At 42.3% G+C, this 23,517-nt stretch overlaps 1 protein-coding gene across 4 annotated transcripts; it reads left to right on the forward strand.

The window, feature by feature from the left end:
- Positions 1–2,621: 2,621 nt before the first annotated feature.
- LOC124669414 (cytokinin dehydrogenase 3-like) lies at positions 2,622–13,183 on the forward strand. Of its 4 annotated transcripts, XM_047206032.1 has the most exons (8): positions 2,622–3,083; positions 3,159–3,296; positions 5,106–5,203; positions 9,575–10,179; positions 10,306–10,436; positions 10,551–10,811; positions 10,891–11,153; positions 12,551–13,183. In XM_047206032.1, the coding sequence occupies exons 4-8, from the start codon at positions 9,606–9,608 to the stop codon at positions 12,894–12,896; spliced, it is 1,575 nt and encodes a 524-aa protein (XP_047061988.1). In that variant the 5' UTR covers positions 2,622–3,083; positions 3,159–3,296; positions 5,106–5,203; positions 9,575–9,605; the 3' UTR covers positions 12,897–13,183. The 4 variants fall into 4 exon arrangements, with proteins under 4 accessions (XP_047061988.1, XP_047061987.1, XP_047061990.1 ...); XM_047206031.1 differs by lacking the exons at positions 2,622–3,083; positions 3,159–3,296; positions 5,106–5,203 and adding exons at positions 8,903–8,933; positions 9,230–9,309; XM_047206034.1 differs by lacking the exons at positions 2,622–3,083; positions 3,159–3,296; positions 5,106–5,203 and adding exons at positions 8,918–8,933; positions 9,230–9,309 and having other exon boundaries at positions 10,309–10,436.
- Positions 13,184–23,517: the final 10,334 nt, after the last annotated feature.

Here is a 23,517-nt window from a genome sequence, read left to right on the forward strand (position 1 = left end):
TAGCAGATGCACTGGAGGAGCAACAAGACAAGGGGCTGGGGGAGCAACCCATTGGACCTGAAAATCAAGGAAGCACAAGTGTAGATTCTGCTATGGAGAATCAATCTCAGACTGAGTCCAATAATAGCCTAGACTTGCCAATTATAATAAGGAAAGGGATAAGGAAAGTTGGACCCCCAAAACGACTGAGTTATGATGACTATGACGTAGGAAATTATATTTCTTACGAGGCATTGTCACCCTCTTTTCGGGGTTTTGTTGCTTCACTGCAAACTGTATCTGTTCCTAAGGATTGGAAGGCGGCCAAACATGGGAGTTGACATATCTCCCTAAAGGGAAGAATACAGTAGGATGTAACTGGATCTATTCTGTAAAACAAAATGCAGAAGGAAAAGTGGAGAGATATAAGGCAAGACTTGTGGCAAGAGGATATAGTCAGACTTATGGCATTTACTATGATGAGACGTTTGCACCAGTGGCAAAAATGAGCACTGTCAAAATATTTATCTCTTGTGCAGCAAATTTCGGATGGCCCTTGCATCAACTTGGATTTGTCAGACCTGAAACTAAAGGGAAGGTATGTAGACTGAAGAAATCTCTATATGGTCTCAAACAATCTCCACGGGCCGGGCCTGGTTTGACAGGTTTAGACAAGTGGTGTGTGGCATGGGATATGGTCAATGCAATGGAGACCATACCTTATTTTACAGACATTCTAAACAGAAAATCACTATCCTTGCCGTGTATGTTGATGATATTATTATCAGGGAGATGATGATGTGGAAATCGCAAAACTGAAAGGATGCTTGAGTCAAGCCTTTGCGGTGAAAGATTTTGGGAAAACTTAAATACTTCCTTGGAATAGAAGTTGCAAGATCGTCAAAAGGGATATCACTATCTCAAAGAAAGTATACATTGGATCTCTTAGATGATATGGGCATGCTGGGGTGCCGAGTGGCTTCAACACCTATTGACCAAAATAATAAAATCACAGCAGAGTCTGGAGAACCCATAGACAAGGAGAAATATCAAAGACTTGTTGGAAGACTAATATACTTATGCCACACGAGACCAGATATATCATTTGCAGTGAGTGTAGTGAGTCGCTATATGCATGATCCGAGGGATGGACACTTGGAAGCAGCTCAAAGAAACTTGAGATACTTGAAGGGCACTCCGGGAAAAGGATTGTGGTTTAAAAGTAATGGACACCTAAATGTAGATGGATAATGTGATGCAGATTGGGCTAGCTGCTTAGATGATCGAAGATCCACCTCAGGGTATTGTGTTTTTGTTAGAGAAACTTTGGTGTCATGGAGAAGTAAGAAACAATTTGTTGTCTCGAAATCAACAGCCGAAACAGAGTACAGAGCTATGTCACAGGTCCTGGGTGAAATGTTGTGGGTACGAAACCTTCTAAGAGAGCTGAAAACTTTAAGGCAAGGAAGCTTGAAAGTGTGGTGTGATAATATATCTGCCATAAACATAGCGAACAACCCTGTTCAGCATGAGCGAACTAAACATGTGGAGATAGAAAGATTCTTTATTAAAAAAAGATTGATGCAGGGATTATCTCATTGGCTTATGTGAGATAAGGACAACAAGTGGCAGACTGTTTAACAAAAGGGCTGGGATCAAAGGAGTGTAATCTTGCCTGTGCCAAGATGGGGATGATTGACATTTATCACCCATCTTGAGGGGGAGTGTTGGATATCTGTTGGTGTATCTGTTGGGCTGTCTTCTTGTTCTCTGTTGTGGCCCATCTGGCTCAGCCCAGTCCTGACCTATATAAGGTGCTTTTATCTCTGTAACCCTAAGAAGAGAGAGTTCCTCCCTGTAGCCTCCTTCTACCTCAGGTTAGGCCCTCACCTCTGTCCAAAGTTACCTTCTTAAAAACGAGGTCAGTTACTGCCATAGCAAGGAGTCAACTAGAATATTGAAGTAGTGCTTATAAAAAACTGAATTTAGTAAAATCTTGAAGCATACAGGCCATAATGATATGGGCTGCTGCCACAACACTGATAGTGGGGTCTGTTTCATTGCTGACTGAGTGTCTGTTTCATGCAATTATATTGTGATCTCACTGACCAAGTTACTTTCGCCTTGGATATTGACAATTTTTTCTGTATTTTTATGCCAACCTATATTGAGATGATTTCGATGTCAGATTACAGAACATTCAGAAGTGCTTATGCATGCAGACTGATGAATGATTTGCATGTGATGTCGAATTTAAGTTAATTAAATTAAAGCAGATTGACCCAGGTGTCAACGGCGCGGGAGCCAGGGTCTCCTTTGCGCCGGGCACCGGCGTCGAGGTCGGACCCTCTACAAAGAATCTATCAGAGGAAGAAAGCTGCGGCCTCCGTCGATACGTACAAGAACTACATCTTCAAGGCTCTCCCGAGAGAAGAAGCACCTGAACTACCGCAGCGATCCCTCGTCATGTGGCTCTTGCCCTGACGGGAGAAGCGGTACAGGGTCTCTTCTGGCCGGGGCGTCCCCGGCAGGTTTCGGCTGACGGGAAGCGCGTTCCCGGATGGTGGGAGTCAATCTGCCCCGGGAGTGCATGGTGGCCACTTGGCACCATATCCCTGAAAGATCTTTTGCGGACCAAGGGGAGTCGCAGCTGGCCACAACCTGAGGCAGAGCAGCCAGACAGATTGATGGCGTCCCGTCGCGGGCCCCTGCCCCCAGCGCAGCCCCTTGCGACCACGTGTTCGCCATGCGCTTGCCCTTTGTAACATCCCCTTGTAGTATAAAAGGAGGAACCGGTGCTGGTAGAAACCTGAGGCTTGGAGGAAGGAGGAGAACAAAGCTATATCGGAGTCGAAGGAAGGGGGAGTCTCAGCTCCCCATGTACGTTGTTCATCCATCAAGAAGATGAGACGAGCAGGAAGTAGGGGTTTCGCATCTTGCGCCCTGAACCTGGGTAAAAATATCGTGTTTGTGTGTTGTGCTTGATCATGTTTGCAGCGCCCAACGCCCACTTGCCAAACAAAAAGGGGGTGCAAACTCTCGGGGTGTCCTCCGTCCCACGGACGCGACACCAGGTTTTGGGGTGGCTTCTCTTTTATATCTTGGTACAGGTTCCATTCTTAGCTTACATACATATTCGACAATTCCTGATGATACATATTCGACAATTCCTCATGTAGTCATGTGGCACAGGTAGATTTTGCACATTTTGGTGTTCCATAAGTTGAGGTGACCAAGTGGGGCCTGGGGGCACTCATGCTGATGGATCTTAGCTGAGATGTTCACAGGGTCATCAATAACGTGAACAAAGAAACAAGGTAAACTAACATTGCTGTATTATTTTTTACTATAAAATGTAAAAAAATATTTTGCCTTTTTTTCATTGCAACGAAAGAGGGTTCAGAGTACAAATGCAACCTCTACTAGGGAGGGAAGGGTTTAGGTACAAAAGAGATATCAATGATAATGAACATCCCAGGTCGTTGGCAACACTGCCCTTAGGCCCCTGGCGCCTGCTCTTGCCCATAGGGCTGCTTCCTCTTAGTCTTTGAACAAACTAACAGTGTTGTATTTTCAAGCACCCTATGATATGTTAAACTGTTTTAAGCGTAAGAAATTCTTGTTGTAATTAAAGGTACATCCTTTGGTTAAGTAATCTAATTTAGAAGTTAGCTTGTTCTTTTTCACTTCATACGTGCTGTTATTTAGGTTGGGTCTTTCACATGGGCATTTTGAGGTTTTGTCGTTTTGACATTTCTCTTGTTAGCAATGAAGAAAAGAGTGCTTATTTTAGCTGAAGAAAAGAGGGTTTTTGCATCTTCAGCTTATTTTTTTAGGGGCCATCTGATTTTTTACAATTGTTTTTTGAGAAAGATGATACGGAAACAGCATGTATGTCCTTGCAAGTATACAAAGGACAAGCCGCCATCATAATTCAGGCAAGTACAACGACAAATGTACCTGTTCAGAATGAGTGCAGAAAACTTGTGCAACAAAAACATACTATGCGTTGCCTCTTCAGCTGCATTGTTTTATAATAATATTTTCATAGACAGATAACAACTAATGTATGTTATGTACTTCTTGTGGGGGCAAAGGTTGCAGGATGTGGTTATAAACAGTTGAAAACAGCTGTTTTGTGCCCATCAGGAGACAGGTTTTTTGTCTGACTTCTGTTGTTGTACTTCGTGTGCTTTAGAAGAGGAAGACCACAAGTATGTATAATAATTAGTTTCTCGTACACATCTGCGAGTGTAAGCAATATACTACACTATGCAATATGCATGCCTGAGAACAACATGCCACATCATCAACGGAATATTTAAATGTGCATTATTAAGGGCGGCTTGATGCTGACATAGGAAGACTGGCCTTTCAGTTTATGGAGAGATGAGCAGATGTGAATAGTCTAATGAGAGAACAGCATGCAAGAAACAAGGGTGGCTCTAGCTTGATTGGTAAAGGATGGCTCATTTCCCGTCAGAGGTGTTAACCTTGGCCAAATTGGTGTGCTGATAATGTCCAAAAGTGAAAGGGAGATCAAGGCAACGCAGACAATGAAAGCCTGATACAAGACACCAACTAATCTAAACAAATAAAGCAAAAGATAATAGGGGGATAGGACCATCTGATGAAGTATATGAGTGAATATCACTACTTTTGTTGTTTAATCATGCAAGTGGTGGACATCTCACCAAAAGAATCATAATATTTGGGAAATGCACCACATCTCTATTTGTTGTCCCCCCTGACCATGCACTCACCCCCTCCACTTGTACGTGTGCTTGCATGGAATGGATTTGGCCTATCTAATGTTTCCAAATACTTATAGTGGTACCTAAGGGAATTAAGTGCTAACTTTTATATAACGTATGTGTTTTATGGGCTGCAGTTTTTAACAAAAACAATCACCGTTAAAACTGAACTTTTCCAACTGAGCTGTCGGTAAGATTTCTCTGCTGATCAACTGCATTGTCACATGAAAAGGAATCTCAGCTCAACTTTATGTTCTCCTTTTTGTGCCTTATTCTGAGTAGTTGTGTGATGGTCCCCATTAACTTATATATAATTTAATTGAGAACTTCTATACCAACTTTTCTCTGACATCATTGGTGTATCTTTGCCAGGGAATTTTTCAGCGTGTGCTATGAGATAAGGATCTCTGTGAAGTTCTTGGCTGCTGACAGGGAGATCATTCCGCGCTTGGAAGCTTGTAAGAACGCAGGTACAAAAGACTCAGTTATTTTGGTGCTACATGATCTTTTGAGCTAATCACCAGGGAGGTGGGCGTGGGTACTACATGCCATGTTTCCTTGTTTTCAAGAATATATACTTGCATCCTGCCGTTATGATTGGAAAGCCTTTTTTCCTTGTTTTCGAGAATATATGGCCCTCTCCATCTCCCCTCCCCCTAAACCTAGCCGCCGCCGATCTCCCCTCCTGCCGATGTCGATGTCGGATCCCAGCCGGGAAAAGCTGTGCGGGGCGTCCCTGGGCTGCGGCTCGGAGGCGTGGCTGTGGCGGTGGAACTTGAGCGGGCGCCTCGGGACGACGTGTGCGTGGCCATGGCGCGCAGCGATGTGGCCTCCTCCACCTTTGGTTGTCTTCATCATTGGTGCAAAGTGATCTGGCCAGCGGTGGTGCTGCCTTGTGGTGGCTTCCATGCAGCGGATCTCTTGGCTCGTGGGGTGCGACGGTCCATGGTGAGGAGGAGACAGTTGTCCAGCTGCTGAAGCGGGTGAGGATGCCACCATCGATGGCGGCGCCCGTGGGTGTTGTATTCCTCGTTGGAAGCGATGGTGGGGGCGTCTTTCGCTCCATTTTTTCATGGGGAACCTCGGATATGGGGGAGTCCACGATTGACAATGGCACCGGTGGGCATCGTAGCCCTCGTTGGAGGCGTTATGGGGGCCTTAGATGATGGCGACATCTGCGTCACCAACCCCATGTGGGGGCATCATCTTCGGAGATATTCATCGGAAGGATGTGTAGATGGCTTGGTGGTTGGGAGTCCGTCTCCACGTGTTTCTCGTGTGGAGACCAAGGTGGAGCGGCGTGTCATCTACCATATACAACGACGAGTCTCAGCGGCGGGCGTTTGATGATGGATGCGTGCGGGGAGGTGGCGTTGTCTAGCGTCATGGTGGCGGAAGGACGAAGTTTATGCGGATATTTACCCTGAAGATTGCTTGGCGGTTCGATGGAGGTGATAGCTTCTGTAGCGTGTGCATGAGGTACCCGTTAAGAGTTTGCTAGACCGGATGAGCGCTCCCGTTTCGCTTAGAGGGTATCTCGGGGTATGTGATGTTCCCGGTTCCTAGTGGAGGGGTTTTTGCGTTTTCACATGGTCTCGTTGGCATGATTTTCTCTCATTGTCGTGAGTGTAGGTGTTGCGTGGTGCCTTCAGGTTTTTTTGATGTATGATCAAACCTTTGTTGAGTATAATAATAAAGAAGGCCGTATGCATCTATCAATGCAGAGGCTGGGGCATAGCCTACGTTTTGGGGGAAAAAAGCACATATTTACCATAGTGCACGATTTTATATACCATAATTTGGTAAATCTTTGATCTCCATTCTGCTATCCTCTAGACAACCAAATACCTTTGTCCACTAGCACCATCGAATTCCATTAGTATACTCGGTGGCAATGCACACTATGGAGCGGAAGAAAGGAAAGCATGGACTGTTCTTTGTTGGCATAAAAACCTGAGCCGTAGTAGGTCAGGACCACCATTGTACTCTACCAGCCATATGTAAGAGATGCGCTTGGTGAGCGTCCTGAGGCTATAAAGCCCGAATCTTCTTGGGCCCAACTACACCGTGGCTTTCCATCCTCCCAATACCAAGTAGTTCCAAAAACTAAAGGGGGGCCTGAGTGGAAAGGGTGTGCCTGCTCTTTTCCATACATATTTGTGTTTCATCAATGGCCGAGGGGATCTCACGAGGTCATTGAGCTCTCTCTTGCAAGTGGGGAGAAAAAGGGAGATCTAGGAAGGACTTAGTGGCCCACATTTTTATCTTTTTCCACAAGGACTCGTGGATTGGAGAGGGAAAGTTATCTGAATTGGTCTGAGATCTTGGGGAAGATCACACACCGTGTACTCTCCACTTAGGCAGAAATGCAGTATTTTGTTATTGCGTGATGGCTATGCCATTCTGACTATGCTCGTGCTTTAGGAGATCGTGTTGGTCACTCTGCAGTAAAGTGGTCACTAGGGATACAGATGTCATGAGGCTTGCGTGGTTCTTATATTCTTTGTTTCTTTAAGCTTATTGTTGCCTCTCTTAGGACAATAATATTAGTCAATTTTTCCTGCCTAGTAGTTTGCTTGCAAGGTTTAAGGTAGATTGCACAACGATGTCCATCAAGTTTTTTATGCTTATGCAAGTAAAAGAACTTATTTCGTGCCACTTGGTGGACACCTAGAGCATGTTTCAACGTAGAGGTCATGTCATATCTTCTTTCGTGTAGAAACTTTATTGGAGATGTGGTTGTCGAGTATAATTTTGGTTGTTGTTCAAGCAATTCTATCCATGTTTTATAAAGGGAAATTTAGTGCTATTGCAGAGCAGTTGCGCTAGATATTGACTACACATTCATATGTGATATGATGATTGGAAGGCTGTGGTTGTGAGCTAGGGAGCATACTGGAAGAAATCTCTCCTGATTTTGCATTTATCCTTTTTCTAAAAGACCTTGCATCCATCTGCATGCAGACAGACAATTTCAACTATTTGATACTGTGCCAGGATTCTATTCTTGACATTGCAAATGACCTGACTAGATTATATTCTCTTAGCACTTGCAGCAGATTGCTTCAAATGAAGACAAGCTAATACACGATACACAATTGTGAAAATCACATACGAGATGCAATTTTCTAAGCATACCAAACTATGTTGAGAGTGTCAACATCAAATGTGTGGATTTGTCAACTGCTATCTATCAAAATAATAAGATCTAGTTATTTGTCAACTAGCCATATTATTGTTTAAGTCAAGGAAATCTATTCATGCTTATAGGGGTGTGCAAAACACCAAACCGTGGAAACCGTCCAGACCGGCAAGTTCTCTCATCTAGTTCACGTTCTTTGACAATTGGAATCCTTCCCCATGAACTAGTTCAAAAAAATGAACTAGCCCAAACCGGCTAAAACCGTGCAACTATTTTTGCACGCCCCTACTTGTACACCATCTATTTTTGCTCCCCAGTAGCTACCCGCTTCTTCCCAGTACACGTCGTGGAAGTATGAAAATAGTAGTTAAATGTTGTACTTAGACGATTCAATTAAGTCTCGCCACGTCATCCTGCTGAGTCATTCGCAGAAGCTAGGTTAGAAAGCCCATTTTTTGTTGAATAACCAGAAGTCAACCAGTGTTTGGTCATTGAGATATGGGTGTTACTTAAAGGCGTCTACAAGTTCCTTTTTTATATTGGAAGCCCTTCCAACATCATTAAGGCATTTGGTCTTGGTGAAGGTTTTGTATATTTTCTTATTTACAATACAAATGGACTTTGCAGTTGCTCATAATTGGGTTGTCTGCATCTTCCATGCAGAGGTCAGGGGAGAATTTTCTTCCATTATCTAAAAAGAAGTCGCTGGTAAGTTTATTAGAGGTTCATGGATTCCAGCCACACAATACATGGACTGATGAGCATCCTCATTGACGTGGGTAGTGGCCAATCTTCATCAGTGAGCCCCTCGGGCCCTGTAAACAGTGTCACAGAACAGCAACTCTTTGACAGATTTGGTATCTAGGGCTGAGCCAGTACGATGCCCCAATTCACGATCAATGGTCAAGGGTAACAGTAGGAGCCACGGAGATTGGCTCACGTTGAAAGACTGTGCAGGTGGATGGCAGAAGTTCTGATATATCAGCCGCAGAAAAACTGGGGAGCAAAAATAGATGGTTGATCCACCTTCCTTTTGAACTCCCCAATCCATGATATGAGTAAGATCTTGATATATTTGCCTTCAGTGCCTACTTGCATGTGTTAATCAATCATACTTAATGATAGTGTGACACTCTACAAACATAGACCTGATCCAAGTAATGATAGAGTTGAGAGAAAAGTGAGATCTGATGAAATTAAACCACATGGACCTGATTCAAGTACTAATATAGTTCCAAAACAGAAAATAGGGTGCAGTGTGATCAGTATTGTCTTTGCCCTTGCTTTTGACAGGAGTGTACTGCAGTCGTCCTTTTTCTCTTCCCTCATTTATATTGTGCGGGGTTTGTTTCAGCTGCTTCCGTCCGTGTGTGTATGAGAGAGAGACTCCTGAGAGGGGGAGAGAGAAGGAAGATCACATGGTCCTTTTTTTGGGTATGTGACAGCTTCTCCCTTTAGTCTTTTAGTGCTTCCTTTTATCTCCTCCTCATGAAACCCCTTTCAAAACCTCATCAGCTGATGAGTGAGTTCCTTCTCATACTCCTTTAAGAGCCCTCTTCCCTGCTCATCCTTTTCTTCTTCTTCATCCTGTGGCCTTTGCCCAAAAGGCAAGAACAAAGCCATATAATGCTCTGATCCCTTCTTCCAGCCTCCTTCACAACACACGTTGTGCTAATATACACCTTTCTTCTTTTACCAGCCTCCATATTCCTGCAAGAATCAGTCACGCCATGGAGGTTGCCATGGTCTGCACAAGAGTTAACCTCCTCCTTCTCATCCTCTCTCTGTGCTCACCATACAAGTTCATACAAAGTCCCATGGACTTTGGCCCCCTGAACCTGCTCCCCACCACCACCGAAGCATCCAGCGATTTTGGTAGGATCCTCTTCCACTCCCCATCCGCAGTGTTGAAGCCCCAGTCCCCGAGGGACATCTCTCTGCTTCTCAGCTTCCTGTCCGCCTCATCTCTAAGCAAGGTGACAGTGGCGGCCAGGGGTGCAGGTCACTCCATTCATGGCCAGGCACAGGCCCTTGATGGCATTGTGGTGGACATGTGCTCTTTGCCTTCTCAGATAGAGTTCTACAGAGGAGGAGAAGGAGATATTTCTTATGCTGACGTGAGTGGTGGAGCTATGTGGATAGAGCTCCTGGAGCAGAGCTTGAAGCTGGGGCTGGCTCCGAGGTCTTGGACTGATTACCTCTATATCACCATTGGCGGAACTCTGTCCAATGCTGGAATCAGTGGGCAGACATTCAAGCATGGGCCTCAGATTAGCAATGTTCTACAGCTGGAGGTAGTCACAGGTACGATAAATGCATACTGAGCAAGAAATAAAAGGACAAGATCTTATATTTGGCTTTTGGCTGTGTCTTCGTTGGCCAGCATCCTGTAAATGATGGGCAGTAGATTTTCTGTTCTTCTTTGTTTAGCAGGCAGGGGAGAGACTGTGACATGCTCGCCCACCAAGGATGCCGAGCTATTCAATGCTGTTCTGGGAGGCCTTGGTCAGTTTGGCATCATAACTAGGGCAAGGATCCTGCTGCAGGAAGCTCCACTGAAAGTATGCAGCTTTAGAACTGTCCTGTTTCTCTATCTTGTATTATGTTTGCCATTATTTTTGCATCCATGTGTATGGCATGCGTAGATAGTTAAACCTTTTTTCAACTTCATATAGGTGAAGTGGGCGAGAGCCTTCTATGATGATTTCGGCACCTTCACCAAAGATCAGGAGTTGCTGGTGTCAATGCCAGATTTAGTGGACTATGTTGAAGGTTTCATTGTCTTGAACAAACAATCCCTTCACGGCACATCCATTGCCTTCCCTGCGAATATGGGCTTCAACCCAGATTTCGGAACCAAGAGCAGTCCTAAGATCTACTACTGCATAGAGTTCGCGGTTCATGATTACCAGCACAAGAACACCAATGTGGACCAGGTAAGCCCAGAACTGTTCTTGTTTGTTTTTGTGAACTTGTCAAGGCTTGGGGATGATTGAGCTCATGCACCTATTTCAGGTCGTGGAAGCTATCTCAATGCAGATGAGCCACATGGGATCACACTTGTATAGTGTGGAGGTGTCCTACTTCGATTTCCTCAACAGGGTCAGGATGGAAGAGATGAGCCTAAGGAGCAGTGGGCTCTGGGAGGTGCACCACCCATGGCTCAACATGTTTGTGCCCAAGGCTGGGATCAGTGACCTGAGGGACCTTCTCATGGACAACATCTCACCGGATAACTTCGAGGGACTCATCCTCATCTACCCACTCCTCAGAGACAAGTAAGCTGTACTAGCAGTTAACACAAAGTAAACATCTACATTAAGATATTCCAACTTGGGACACATCAATGGGTCGAAGCATTGTTTATGAAAAAAGATTATCTCCCGTTACTTAACTAACCCATGTTTCGTGACCACTGCATTAGCTTCCAAGCAGTCCAAGTTGGACAAGCCTTTCTCTGCATTATCCAACGTGGTTGTGCATTTTGCTTAGTAGTAACAAGTTCTTTTAAAGCATCTGTTGCGCTATTCATGCACAGCATTCATGATTTGGGTGTGTTCTCTTCTACTCTGTAAAAGTCTCTTAAGAGAAAAAATATATATAAATGTTGTGTGATGTAACCTTCCGCACGCCTAGCCGCCTACTTAGGCTCTTCATTAGTATATAGTCATATTGGCCTGTTGGTCCCTTCTTTTGGGAAGAAATGAAAGTTGCTGCATTCACCTTTCTTGTGGGGTGGGTATAGAGGGCAGAAAAGTTGCAGCCTTGCTTCCTGCTAACATTGGACACACAAAATGAGCATATAAGATTCGTCGGTTGTTTAATGCTGTGAACTCTTTTTTGTTGGAAAGTTGTATTATGTCTATAATATTTTTTGGTAGAAAGTCCACACCTACAGTGGCTTTGTTGGGCGATTGTTGCATGATTATGAATGATTGTTTTTATGTTTTGTGGGTCCTTCAAATAGAATGACATCTGTCACCAGCATAGCATGATTTAGCTGAACTATAGCTCAATGAGTGGCATCTTTTGTATTTGATGAAACATCTGTTCGGTAGCAACAGCGTAATATGTGAACAAAGGCACTTGATTTTGAAATTGAGATTTTGTACTGCAGTGAAAATTAGAATTATATTGTGAACTGTTTGTGCTTAGATAAGATATTCATATCCTGATGCATGATAAACAATTACAGCCATCGACGTCAAACATCAACAATTAAGCTGTTTTAGTTGGGATAAAAATAATATTTGACTAACTACAGATTATTTATTGTGACGTGTAACGCTATTCACAGGGCACAAATCTTGTGTGGTGACAAAAAAGAATATTAAGATCACATTGACCTCACATTCGAGTATCTGTATATGTGTTGCTCCTACCTATAAAATTATGCAAGATTAACTGCAAGATGGGTTTAAAGTGTAAGTCAACTCTGAGCTGATTGAGCCTTAACAATAGATATGACCTATGGACTTGATTCATGTTCAATGTACTGAACTATTTAATAGCCCCAATGTAGACTTGTCTTAGTAATAAACATTAAAACAAACGGTTCTGAGTCAGAATACACTGAACTGCAAAATGGCAACTATATAATTGTCTGACTCATCTTCTGCTTTTATCAAAGTCATGCTGAGTTTTATGGTTAACTGTTGCTCTCTTTATCTGACAGGTGGGGCACCAACACCTCCGCCGTGCTACCGGATTCTGGGTCCACAGACCAGATGATGTATGTGGTCGGTATTCTCCGATCTGCTAACCCTGAGGAAGGATGCTCGCATGACTGCCTCCAGGAGCTTCTCCACCGTCACCGCCACATAGCTGACACTGCTGGAGTGCGTCTTGGAGCAAAACAGTATTTGGCTCATCATCCAACTCCGGCTGGCTGGCATCAGCACTTTGGCCCACGGTGGGAGCGGTTCGCAGACCGCAAAGTCCGGTTCGACCCTCTATCCATCCTCGGGCCAGGCCAAGGTATATTCGCCAAGGGAAATAAAAATGTAGTGTATGCAAGCTGACGACATAAACTGCCACGGTGATCAGTGCTAAAATAAGTGATATAGATAGGTGACTAAGGTGTCTTTCTTTCTTAGCTCTTTTGCGTTGTTTCCTCAGCATTTTGAGGCATCGGTTGTATTATTATGGCGGTGGATCTTGGGAGAACCCAGTGGTGGGCGTACCACTTGGAATTTTGAAACTCTGTACAGGCTGAGGAAGCACGGCTCTAGGGATAGAGATAGTGATTCTATTAGATCTGTATCCCGTGTTTGATGTTGCCATTAACATTATGTTACTATTGTCGTCACTTCCACTTCTAGGACTGTGAAATTCTTTGCACTCCACTCCTTTGGACATCGCTCTCTAGCCTCATGTTGGTTGTTCAGTTGTGTGGTCGGTTGACCTGTCATAAAACCTTGAGAGTTACATCAACAGCCGAGATGATATCCAAAATATTTACTTTGTATTATTATTCATTGTTTTATAGAGTGTATAATACATGCAGTTGATCTGATATTCTTATCACTTCTTCAGCCTGATGTCTGTTAAATTGTACATGAAATGCGTGATGTATCCCTTTTAAGCTTCATCTGAAGTGCGTGAAGTATCCTGTGGTCTTTTGTTTCATTTGTAGAACGAGGATATTCATGTACTCCATTATGGTGTTCCGTAGGACATAAAAGATTTATTTTTGAGTAAATTTCAGTTTCACCTCTCTTTTTTGAGGGACTTTCACCTCTTATTTGTGCTCGAGTAATCCATCTTACCTCATGCAAGAAGTATTTTCTCAAGTTATCCAATTAAATAAATGTATGTTATATTTTAACAATGAACCACCATTTGACAATACGGGCCCACATACCAGATCCATCTAATGGGTTTTAAGGACGCAAGATTACAAAATAACAAGATGCTTATATAAAGTACTCGGAGTGAAAGATCAAGATTTTGCCTACATAGACGTTTTAAAAGTTATTGCAGATTTGGCCTAAAACAATGCAAAATCAATTTAATGTTAATTTTTCACGCATAAAACCAAAAATATGGTAGGCTCATCAATTTAAGCTAAGCAAGATGAGCATAAGAGATAAGCAAGATATATAAACTTAAAGCTCAATGGTTATCACAAGAAAATAACATCGGGCATAGACATAACTGAGGCATGCAGAGATTAAGATGTATATCCATGTTCACTCCCACAAAGGACCCCCCCCCCCCCACCCCACACACACATGCTATGAAAGTTCACATTCTTCTCCGCTCCGTGAAGTTAGGTCACCTTCTTATTGCTAGCTTTTCTTCCACTCTGGATATTGCACGCAAGCTCCACAACCACTCCACAAGTTCCACGAAGGATAAGCATGTGTCTCTTCACAATATTTCACGAAGAGGTTATCAGACACCTTCCAAACCAAAGAGGATTTCGCCATCCAAGAGTAACAACCTCATCTCCCACTCGAATCAAAATGGTGAGCTCAACACTATGCATAAATGTAAAGAAATAACACCAAGGAATGTGATGGCTTTTACGTCAAACTCTGTTTCAACAAAACTTGGGATTTTGTGAAAGCTAACAACAAGATCTATATAATCAAGGCTATAAAATCCAATAAATAGTAAGAGAGAAGTACAAAGAATGGACATGTGTGAAACCTCTGTAAATGAAGAACCGATAAAATCCCCAACATCAAAACACAAAAGAAGATGCATTTGAATTACATTTCCATGAACTTGGTGTTTTTGGAAGGCCAAGCTAAAGTACCTCACATAGAGAAACACCAAGAAGCAACAAATTAGAGAGATGCAAAGCATGCAAATGATTGAGCTCTCTATGACAGTGTGATCAAAATATTCAACCGAAAGCCTCTCTTGATAGTGCGACTATCTATCATATAGCTCAATCTTTCAACAAACACCTTGACCAAATAGAAAAATATAGTCAGGATGTACCTTTGCCTTGTGCATGCCAATTGATCGTATATAATTACTATGCTTTATGCGTCATTGAAGTCGGAATGCTTCGGTTGATCCTTGTTGATAGGTGAAGAGTCACAATTTGTTCCCTCATAAACCACTATAGGATATACTCATTCGCCGGGTCATGAAACACGGGTGAAAGGACACAAATTCCGCCTAGAGGAGGGAGAAATAGGCGGTTTAAAACTTTTACGAGATGAGTTTAAACTAATGTGGAGTAAAAATTCTCAAGCAAATTAAAAAAACCTATATAACTACGGTTGACCTATGTGCACCAAAAACTTACGCTAAGCACGATGATACGTCTCCAACGTATCGATAATTTCTTGTGTTCCATGCCACATTATTGATGTTATCTACATGTTTTATGCACACTTTATGTCATATTCGTGCATTTTCTGGAACTAACCTATTAACAAGATGCCGAAGTGCCGATTCTTGTTTTCTGCTGTTTTTGGTTTCGGAAATCCTAGTAAAGAAATATTCTCGGAATTGGACGAAATAAAAGCCCAGAGGCCTATTTTCTCACGAAGCTTCCAGAAGACCGAAGACGAGATGAAGAGGGGCCACGGGGTGGCCAAACCCTAGGGCGGCGCGGCCCCACCCCTGGCCGCGCCGGCCTATGGTGTGGGCCCCCGTGCCGCCTCTCGACTTGCCCTTCCGCCTACTTAAAGCCTCCGTGACGAAACCCCTAGTACCGAGAGCCACGATACGGAAAACATTACTGAGACGCCGTCGCCGCCGATCCCATCTCGGGGGATCCCGGAGATCGCCTCCGGCACCCTGCCGGAGAGGGGAATCATCTCCCGGAGGACTCTACACCGCCATGGTCGCCTCCGGAGTGATGAGTGAGTAGTCTACCCCTGGACTATGGGTCCATAGCAGTAGCTAGATGGTTGTCTTCTCCCCATTGTGCTATCATTGTCGGATCTTGTGAGCTGCCTATCATGATCAAGATCATCTATATGTAATTCTATATGTTGCGTTTGTTGGGATCCGATGAATAGAGAATACTTGTTATGTTGATTATCAAAGTTATGCTTATGTGTTGTTTATGATCTTGCATGCTCTCCGTTTCTAGTAGAGGCTCGGCCAAGTTTTTACTTTTAACTCCAAGAGGGAGTACTTATGCTCGATAGTGGGTTCATGCCTCGCATTGACACTCGGGACAGTGATGAGAAAGTTCTAAGGTTGTGTTGTGCTTGTTGCCACTAGGGATAAAACATTGATGCTATGTCTAAGGATGTAGTTGTTGATTACATTACGCACCATACTTAATGCAATTGTCTGTTGCTTTGCAACTTAATACTGGAGGGGGTTCGGATGATAACCTCGAAGGTGGACTTTTTAGGCATAGATGCGGTTGGATGGCGGTCTATGTACTTTGTCGTAATGCCCAATTAAATCTCACTATACTCATCATGATATGTATGTGCATGGTCATGCTCTCTTTATTTGTCAATTGCCCAACCGTAATTTGTTCACCCAACATGCTGTTCGTCTTATGGGAGAGACACCTCTAGTGAACTCGTGGACCCCGGTCCAATTCTCTTTATCGAAATACAATCTACTGCAATACTTGTTTTTACTGTTTTCTCTGCAAACAATCATCTTCCACACAATACGGTTAATCCTTTGTTACAGACAAGCCGGTGAGATTGACAACCTCATCTGTTTCGTTGGGGCAAAGTACTTTGGTTGTGTTGTGCAGGTTCCACGTTGGCGCCGGAATCTCCGGTGTTGCGCCGCACTACATCCCGCCGCCATCAACCTTCAACGTGCTTCTTGGCTCCTCCTGGTTCGATAAACCTTGGTTTCTTTCCGAGGGAAAACTTGCTGCTGTGCGCATCATACCTTCCTCTTGGGGTTGCCCAACGAACGTGTGAAATACACGCCATCAAGCTCTTTTTCCGGCGCCGTTGCCGGGGAGATCAAGACACGCTGCAAGGGAGTCTCCACATCCCAATCTCTTTACTTTGTTTTTGTCTTGCTTACTTTATTTACTACTTTGTTTGCTGCACTAAATCAAAATACAAAAAAATTAGTTACTTGCTTTACTTTACTTAATATCATGCATGTTTTTATTTCACTAGTTAAGCATAATGGAAAACAACAAAAATATGAGAGATCTTTATGAACTTTATCTTGAATTAGGACATGATGTGTTTGAAGAGAGAATTAAAAAACCCATGGAACTTTATATGCATGCTAATGGGAATGTTATTACTATGGATGCTTTGAACACCATTGTTGCTAATGCTATGGAAAATTCTAAGCTTGGGGAAGCTGGCTCGATGAGCATGATCTTTTTAGTCCCCCAAGCATTGAGGAGAAAATTTTCTTTTATGATTATACTATGCCTCCTACACTTGATGAGAATAATAATGATAGCTACTTTGTTGAATTTGCTCCCACTACAACTAATAAAATTGATTATGCTTATGTGGAGAGTAATAATTTTATGCATGAGACTCATGATAAGAATGCTTTATGTGATAGTTATATTGTTGAGTTTGCTCATGATGCTACTGAAAGTTATTATGAGAGAGGAAAATATGGTTGTAGAAATTTTCATGTTACTAAAATGCCTCTCTATGTGCTGAAATTTTTGAAGCTACACTTGTTCTATCTTCCTATGCTTGTTACTTTGTTCCTCATGAACTTGTTTATTTACAAGATTCCTATGCATAGGAAGCATGTTAGACTTAAATTTGTTTTGAATTTGCCTCTTGATGCTCTCTTTTGTTTCGAATACTATTTCTTGCGAGTGCATCATTAAAACTCGCTGAGCCCATCTTAATGGCTAAAAAGAAAGAACTTCTTGGGAGACAACCCATGTTTTTACCTACAGTACTTTGTTTTTATTTTGTGTCTTGGAAGTTGTTTACTACTGTAGCAACCTCTCCTTATCTTAGTTTTGAGTTTTGTTGTGCCAAGTTAAGCCGTTGATAGAAAAGTAAGTACTAGATTTGGATTACTGCGCAGTTCCAGATTTCTTTGCTGTCACGAATCTGAGCCCACTGCCCTGCAGGAAGCTCAGAAAATTATGCCAATTTACGTGCATGATCCTCAGATATGTACGCAACTTTCATTCAATTTGAGCATTTTCATTTGAGCAAGTCTGGTGCCATTTTAAAATTCGTCAATACGAACTGTTCTGTTTTGACAGATTCTGCCTTTTATTTCGCATTGCCTCTTTCGCTATGTTGGATGAATTTCTTTGATCCACTAATGTCCAGTAGCATTATGCAATGTCCAGAAGTGTTAAGAATGATTGTGTCACCTCTGAATATGTCAATTTATATTGTGCACTAACCCTCTAATGAGTTGTTTCGAGTTTGGTGTGGAGGAAGTTTTCAAGGATCAAGAGAGGAGTATGATGCAACATGATCAAGGAGAGTGAAAGCTCTAAGCTTGGGGATGCACCGGTGGTTCACCCCTGCATATATCAAGAAGACTCAAGCGTCTAAGCTTGGGGATGCCCAAGGCATCCCCTTCTTCATCAAAAAATTATCAGGTTCCTCCCCTGAAACTACATTTTTATTTGGCCACATCTTATGTGCTTTTTCTTGGAGCGTCGGTTTGTTTTTGTTTTTGTTTTGTTTGAATAAAATGGATCCTAGCATTCACTTTATGGGAGAGATACACACTCCGCTGTAGCATATGGACAAATATGTCCTTGGTTTCTACTCATAGTATTCATGGCGAAGTTTCTCCTTCGTTAAATTGTTATATGGTTGGAATTGGAAAATGATACATGTAGTAATTGCTATAAATGTTTTGGGTAATGTGATACTTGGCAATTGTTGTGCTCATGTTTAAGCTCTTGCATCATATGCTTTGCACCCATTAATGAAGAAATACATAGAGCATGCTAAAATTTGGTTTGCATATTTGGTTTCTCTAAGGTCTAGATAATTTCTAGTTTTGAGTTTGAACAACAAGGAAGACGGTGTAGAGCCTTATAATGTTTACAATATGTCTTTTATGTGAGTTTTGCTGTACCGTTCATCCTTGTGTTTGTTTCAAATAGCCTTGCTAGCCTAAACCTTGTATCGAGAGGGAATACTTCTCATGCATCCAAAATACTTGAGCCAACCACTATGCCATTTGTGTCCACCATACCTACCTATACTACATGGTATTTTCCCGCCATTCCAAAGTAAATTGCTTGAGTGCTACCTTTAAAATTCCATCATTCACCTTTGCAATATATAGCTCATGGGACAAATAGCTTAGAAACTATTGTAGTATTAAATATGTAATTATGCACTTTATCTCTTATTAAGTTGCTTGTTGTGCGATAACCATGTTTACTGGGGAACGCCATCAACTCATTGTTGAATTTCATGTGAGTTGCTATGCATGTTCGTCTTGTCCGAAGTAAGGGCGATCTACACCGAGTTGAATGGTTTGAGCATGCATATTGTGAGAGAAGAACATTGGGCCGCTAACTAAAGCCATGATTCATGGTGGAAGTTTCAGTTTTGGACAAATATCCTCAAATCTCTAATGAGAAAAGAATTAATTGTTGTCAAATGCTTAAAGCATTAAAAGAGGAGTCCATTATATGTTGTCTATGTTGTCCCGGTATGGATGTCTAAGTTGAGAATAATCAAAAGCGAGAAATCCAAATGCGAGCTTTCTCCTTAGACCTTTGTACAGGCGGCATAGAGGTACCCCTTTGTGAAACTTGGTTAAAGCATATGTATTGCGGTGATAATCCAGGTAGTCCAAGCTAATTAGGACAAGGTGCGAGCACTATTGGTACACTATGCATGAGGCTTGCAACTTATAAGATATAATTTACATGATGCATATGCTTTATTACTACCGTTGACAAAATTGTTTCATGTTTTCAAAATCAAAGCTCTAGCACAAATATAGCAATCGATGCTTTTCCTCTATGAGGACCATTCTTTTACTTTCAATGTTGAGTCAGTTCACCTATTTCTCTCCACCTCAAGAAGCAAACACTTGTGTGAACTGTGCATTGATTCCTACATACTTGCTTATTGCACTTATTATATTACTCTATGTTGACAATATCCATGAGATATATATGTTACAAGTTGAAAGCAACCGCTGAAACTTAATCTTCTTTTGTGTTGCTTCAATATCTTTACTTTGAATTATTGCTTTATGAGTTAACTCTTATGCAAGACTTATTGATGCTTGTCTTGAAGTGCTATTCATGAAAAGTCTTTGCTTTATGATTCACTTGTTTTCTCATGTCATCACCATTGTTTTGATCGCTGCATTCTCTACATATGCTTTACAAATAGTATGATCAAGTTTATGATGGCATGTCACTCCAGAAATTATCTTTGTTATCGTTTTACCTGCTCGGGACGAGCGGAACTAAGCTTGGGGATGCTGATACGTCTCCAACGTATCGATAATTTCTTGTGTTCCATGCCACATTATTGATGTTATCTACATGTTTTATGCACACTTTATGTCATATTCGTGCATTTTCTCGGAACTAACCTATTAACAAGATGCCGAAGTGTCGATTGTCTGTTTTCGCTGTTTTTGGTTTCAGAAATCCTAGTAAAGAAATATTCTCGGAATTGGACGAAATAAAAGCCCGAGAGGCCTATTTTCTCACGAAGCTTCCGGAAGACCGAAGACGAGACGAAGAGGGGCCACGGGGTGGCCAAACCCTAGGGCGGCGCGGCCCCACCCCGGCCGCGCCGGCCTATGGTGTGGGCCCCCGTGCCGCCTCTCGACTTGCCCTTCCGCCTATTTAAAGCCTCCGTGACGAAACCCCCGCATCGAGAGCCACGATACGGAAAACATTACCGAGACGCCGTCGCCGCCGATCCCATCTCGGGGATCCTGGAGATCGCCTCCGGCACCCTGCCGGAGAGGGGAATCATCTCCCGGAGGACTCTACACCGCCATGGTCGCCTCCGGAGTGATGAGTGAGTAGTCTACCCCTGGACTATGGGTCCATAGCAGTAGCTAGATGGTTGTCTTCTCCCCATTGTGCTATCATTGTCGGATCTTGTGAGCTGCCTATCATGATCAAGATCATCTATATGTAATTCTATATGTTGCGTTTGTTGGGATCCGATGAATAGAGAATACTTGTTATGTTGATTATCAAAGTTATGCTTATGTGTTGTTTATGATCTTGCATGCTCTCCGTTTCTAGTAGAGGCTCTGGCCAAGTTTTTTACTTTTAACTCCAAGAGGGAGTACTTATGCTCGATAGTGGGTTCATGCCTGCATTGACACCTGGGACAGTGACAGAAAGTTCTAAGGTTGTGTTGTGCTGTTGCCACTAGGGATAAAACATTGATGCTATGTCTAAGGATGTAGTTGTTGATTACATTACGCACCATACTTAATGCAATTGTCTGTTGCTTTGCAACTTAATACTGGAGGGGTTCGGATGATAACCCGAAGGTGGACTTTTTAGGCATAGATGCGAGTTGGATGGCGGTCTATGTACTTTGTCGTAATGCCCAATTAAATCTCACTATACTCATCATGATATGTATGTGCATGGTCATGCTCTCTTTATTTGTCAATTGCCCAACTGTAATTTGTTCACCCAACATGCTGTTCGTCTTATGGGAGAGACACCTCTAGTGAACTGTGGACCCCGGTCCAATTCTCTTTACTCGAAATACAATCTACTCGCAATACTTGTTTTTACTGTTTTCTCTGCAAACAATCATCTTCCACACAATACGGTTAATCCTTTGTTACAGCAAGCCGGTGAGATTGACAACCTCACCTGTTTCGTTGGGGCAAAGTACTTTGGTTGTGTTGTGCAGGTTCCACGTTGGCGCCGGAATCTCCGGTGTTGCGCCGCACTACATCCCGCCGCCATCAACCTTCAACGTGCTTCTTGGCTCCTCCTGGTTCGATAAACCTTGGTTTCTTTCTGAGGGAAAACTTGCTGCTGTGCGCATCATACCTTCCTCTTGGGGTTGCCCAACGAACGTGTGAAATACACGCCATCAAGCTCTTTTTCTGGCGCCGTTGCCGGGGAGATCAAGACACGCTGCAAGGGGAGTCTCCACATCCCAATCTCTTTACTTTGTTTTTGTCTTGCTTACTTTATTTACTACTTTGTTTGCTGCACTAAATCAAAATACAAAAAAATTAGTTACTTGCTTTACTTTACTTAATATCATGCATGTTTTTATTTCACTAGTTAAGCATAATGGAAAACAACAAAAATATGAGAGATCTTTATGAACTTTATCTTGAATTAGGACATGATGTGTTTGAAGAGAGAATTAAAAAACCCATGGAACTTTATATGCATGCTAATGGGAATGTTATTACTATGGATGCTTTGAACACCATTGTTGCTAATGCTATGGAAAATTCTAAGCTTGGGGAAGCTGGCTCTGATGAGCATGATCTTTTTAGTCCCCCAAGCATTGAGGAGAAAATTTTCTTTTATGATTATACTATGCCTCCTACACTTGATGAGAATAATAATGATAGCTACTTTGTTGAATTTGCTCCCACTACAACTAATAAAATTGATTATGCTTATGTGGAGAGTAATAATTTTATGCATGAGACTCATGATAAGAATGCTTTATGTGATAGTTATATTGTTGAGTTTGCTCATGATGCTACTGAAAGTTATTATGAGAGAGGAAAATATGGTTGTAGAAATTTTCATGTTACTAAAATGCCTCTCTATGTGCTGAAATTTTTGAAGCTACACTTGTTCTATCTTCCTATGCTTGTTACTTTGTTCCTCATGAACTTGTTTATTTACAAGATTCCTATGCATAGGAAGCATGTTAGACTTAAATTTGTTTTGAATTTGCCTCTTGATGCTCTCTTTTGTTTCGAATACTATTTCTTGCGAGTGCATCATTAAAACTGCTGAGCCCATCTTAATGGCTAAAAAGAAAGAACTTCTTGGGAGACAACCCATGTTTTTACCTACAGTACTTTGTTTTTATTTTGTGTCTTGGAAGTTGTTTACTACTGTAGCAACCTCTCCTTATCTTAGTTTTGAGTTTTGTTGTGCCAAGTTAAGCCGTTGATAGAAAAGTAAGTACTAGATTTGGATTACTGCGCAGTTCCAGATTTCTTTGCTGTCACGAATCTGAGCCCACTGCCCTGCAGGAAGCTCAGAAAATTATGCCAATTTACGTGCATGATCCTCAGATATGTACGCAACTTTCATTCAATTTGAGCATTTTCATTTGAGCAAGTCTGGTGCCATTTTAAAATTCGTCAATACGAACTGTTCTGTTTTGACAGATTCTGCCTTTTATTTCGCATTGCCTCTTTCGCTATGTTGGATGAATTTCTTTGATCCACTAATGTCCAGTAGCATTATGCAATGTCCAGAAGTGTTAAGAATGATTGTGTCACCTCTGAATATGTCAATTTATATTGTGCACTAACCCTCTAATGAGTTGTTTCGAGTTTGGTGTGGAGGAAGTTTTCAAGGATCAAGAGAGGAGTATGATGCAACATGATCAAGGAGAGTGAAAGCTCTAAGCTTGGGGATGCACCGGTGGTTCACCCCTGCATATATCAAGAAGACTCAAGCGTCTAAGCTTGGGGATGCCCAAGGCATCCCCTTCTTCATCAAAAAATTATCGAGTTCCTCCCCTGAAACTACATTTTTATTTGGCCACATCTTATGTGCTTTTTCTTGGAGCGTCGGTTTGT

This window comes from Lolium rigidum, chromosome 7 (assembly GCF_022539505.1).
Source record: "Lolium rigidum isolate FL_2022 chromosome 7, APGP_CSIRO_Lrig_0.1, whole genome shotgun sequence".
In the NCBI taxonomy this organism is placed as follows: domain Eukaryota; kingdom Viridiplantae; phylum Streptophyta; class Magnoliopsida; order Poales; family Poaceae; genus Lolium; species Lolium rigidum.